Source organism: Cajanus cajan, chromosome 6 (assembly GCF_000230855.2).
Source record: "Cajanus cajan strain Asha chromosome 6, NIPB_CcT2T_4, whole genome shotgun sequence".
In the NCBI taxonomy this organism is placed as follows: Eukaryota; Viridiplantae; Streptophyta; class Magnoliopsida; order Fabales; family Fabaceae; genus Cajanus; species Cajanus cajan.
Window position 1 is genome coordinate 32,407,120 of NC_138522.1, and position 2,675 is coordinate 32,409,794.

The 2,675-nt window shown below is 40.5% G+C and overlaps 1 protein-coding gene across 1 annotated transcript; it reads left to right on the forward strand.

The window, feature by feature from the left end:
- Nucleotides 1-792, forward strand: LOC145958638 (uncharacterized). Its single transcript, XM_083076145.1, has one exon. The coding sequence runs from the start codon at nt 1-3 to the stop codon at nt 790-792; it is 792 nt and encodes a 263-aa protein (XP_082932271.1).
- Nucleotides 793-2,675: the final 1,883 nt, after the last annotated feature.

The following is a 2,675-nucleotide window of genomic DNA, read 5'->3' on the forward strand; positions in this document are numbered from 1 at the left end:
ATGGAAGGCCTAGAGGAAAGAAATCGTGTCCTTAATGAGGAGTTTGAACAGCTCAAGGAACAAATGGCTAGAATGCTTGAGGCCATGAATAAATTGCAGCATGACAATAGTACTAGCAACGTCAGTGGCGTTTCCAAAGATCATCTGAACGCTTGGGAAGAAAGACTGAGAGCTGTGGAAGGCCACAATTTTGACGTTCAAGAGGCTACGGATATGTGTCTGGTGCAGGATATCCAATTCCCCGCCAAGTTCAAAATCCCTAACTTTCAAAAGTACACTAGAGCCAGTTGTCCAAAAGGACATCTAACAATGTACTGTAGGAAGATGGCAACCTATGTGAGCAATGAAAAGCTCCTAATACACTTTTTTCAGGAAAGCCTTTCAGATGTTACTCTCAATTGGTACATGCAGCTGGATGGAGGGAAGATCCAGACATGGAAACAGTTAGCCGACGCCTTTCTTCGTCGATACAAGTACAACATCGACCTAATTCTTGATAGGTCTGATTTGCAAAGCTTGAGCAAGAAGGGCGACGAGTCCTTCAAAACCTATGCACAAAGATGGAGAGAAAGAGCTGTGCAAGTAGAGCCTTCATTATCTGATAAAGAGATGGTGACAATGTTCATCAATTCCTTAAGTGGACCCTATTATGAAAAGATGATAGAGAACACTTCGAATCTCTTTATCGACATAGTCACTATCAGCGAAAGAGTCGAGCAAGGTCTAAAACGTGGGAAGATAGGAAAATCCCCTGAAAGCCAAGGGTATAAGAAGATTTTTGGGGGAAACTAAAAATATGCATCGGATGCATCTAAAAAAGGCATCTCACACACTTAGAAAACTTTCTTTATTAAAGGGGAATTATTCAAAATATGCAATAACTACCATCATGCATAAATAAGCATTCAACATTTTTTTGCATCTCAACAAGAAAATCCAAAAAGGGAAACATAAGTTCCGATTGATATCATCCCAACAAGAGGCAAAAGCAGCCCAAACTAGGGGCATCAACAATCATCAAACAGGAAAGTATAAACAACCAGTCATCAACGAATAGAAAAAACTTACCACGAGCAGACGCCTGGAGAGGCATCACAATACTCACCTTGACAAGAACAACACCAAACTCTTACCAACCATCCCACAATAAAGGTGTCTGGAGAGGCATCACAATACTCAAGTGGCAGGGTCAACACTGGAATCCCTGCCAGCCATCCACTTCTTTGCCCACCAGCACAGGGGCACAACAAACATCTCCTGCCCATCCACCTAGGGGCAGTCTTTCATTCCACAACCATCCATCAACAATCAAACAATCAGTCATCAATGAATCAAAAGGACTCAACATTGCGCTTGGAGAGGCATCACCATACTCACATGGCAGGGGCAACACTAGAATCCCTGTCACCCATCAACTCCTTTGCCCACCATCACAAGGGCACCACCTACCAGAAATCCTCGTCTTCATCAGACGTCTTCTCAAAGAAAAGGGACAATCACATCGTCAGCATCAGCAGGCAGCTTGGAGAGGCTGATAAGTCATAATTTGATATGTATCTTATCCTTCAATTTAGCTATTTTACATTCCATTCATGGTTAATTATAGGATTTAGATAGATATGTGTGTTGTTGGGCCAAATTGGATAGTTGGGAATTATTATTCTAAATTTTCGCTGTTTTTGGGCTGATGAACATGTCTCGGTCTTCAGGGCATAACTTGGGCTGTAGTGATCCAAATGGTGCAAACTCGGTGGCCCTGGAAAGCTAAGACAAAGACCTAAATATTAGCAGAAGGCGCCGTCGGCCAGTTCGATCATCTAGAAGGTCTAATTCGGTGGAAAACAACTCGGTGCGGAAAAGAATATGGAATCCAACTCATCCCACCAACTCATCCCACCAACTCATCCCACCAACTCTCCCATTTCGTTTTGTCTTAGCTTTTTCCCATTATTTTATATTTCTTTTGTGTTAGATGAAGGCTATAAATAGGCCTTCACTTCTCCATTGTAAGAGATCCCAAAAACACCTTCAAATAAGTTACTCTTGGGTGTTCTTCTTCCTCCCTTCTCTTTGTTTTCTTTGAGTTTATTTTCTCTGTTGTAGTTGTAGTTTATGTTTTATTGTCCTTTCCTTTTGTATGCATTTTAATTCTGTTCTTTGCCTCCTCCATGGAAGGCTAGATTGTAGTACACTTTAACTTGATTTAATGCATTTTCATTTTCCTTGCATTTTCATTTCTAGTTCAAATTTAATGGAAGGCTAAAACCATTGGGTTGGCTTCTTGTTATGGATTGTAATCTCTGTTTGAGGTTGGGTATGTTTGTATGTCTCTGTTCTACTTTGTTCTTCTTCATTTAACCTCTATTTCATTATGTCCATGCTTAATGGGCTATGCTTAATGACACAGTTGCTTAATCTGTGAAGAGGTTGATGTTGTATACGTTTGCTTAATTCGTGTAGGGAAATCTTGAGTTAATCTTCGCTTAGTTGGTTAACTCGGATGGAACAAGGATTAAGTGGTTAACAGAGCAATCTTATTATGAACCAAGGATAAGAGAGTTACAATCCGAACAAGGAGCCAATCTATTTTACTTATTGTGTTATCTGCATTTTATTGTGTTATAAAATTAAAAATCTGAACAACCAAACCCCCCCCCCCACTTCGTGTGTTTAAG

Coding starts and splice junctions, on each gene's coding strand:
- LOC145958638 (XM_083076145.1), top strand. CDS start 1: ATGGAAGGCCTAGAGGAAAGAAATCGTGTCCTTAATGAGGAGTTTGAA.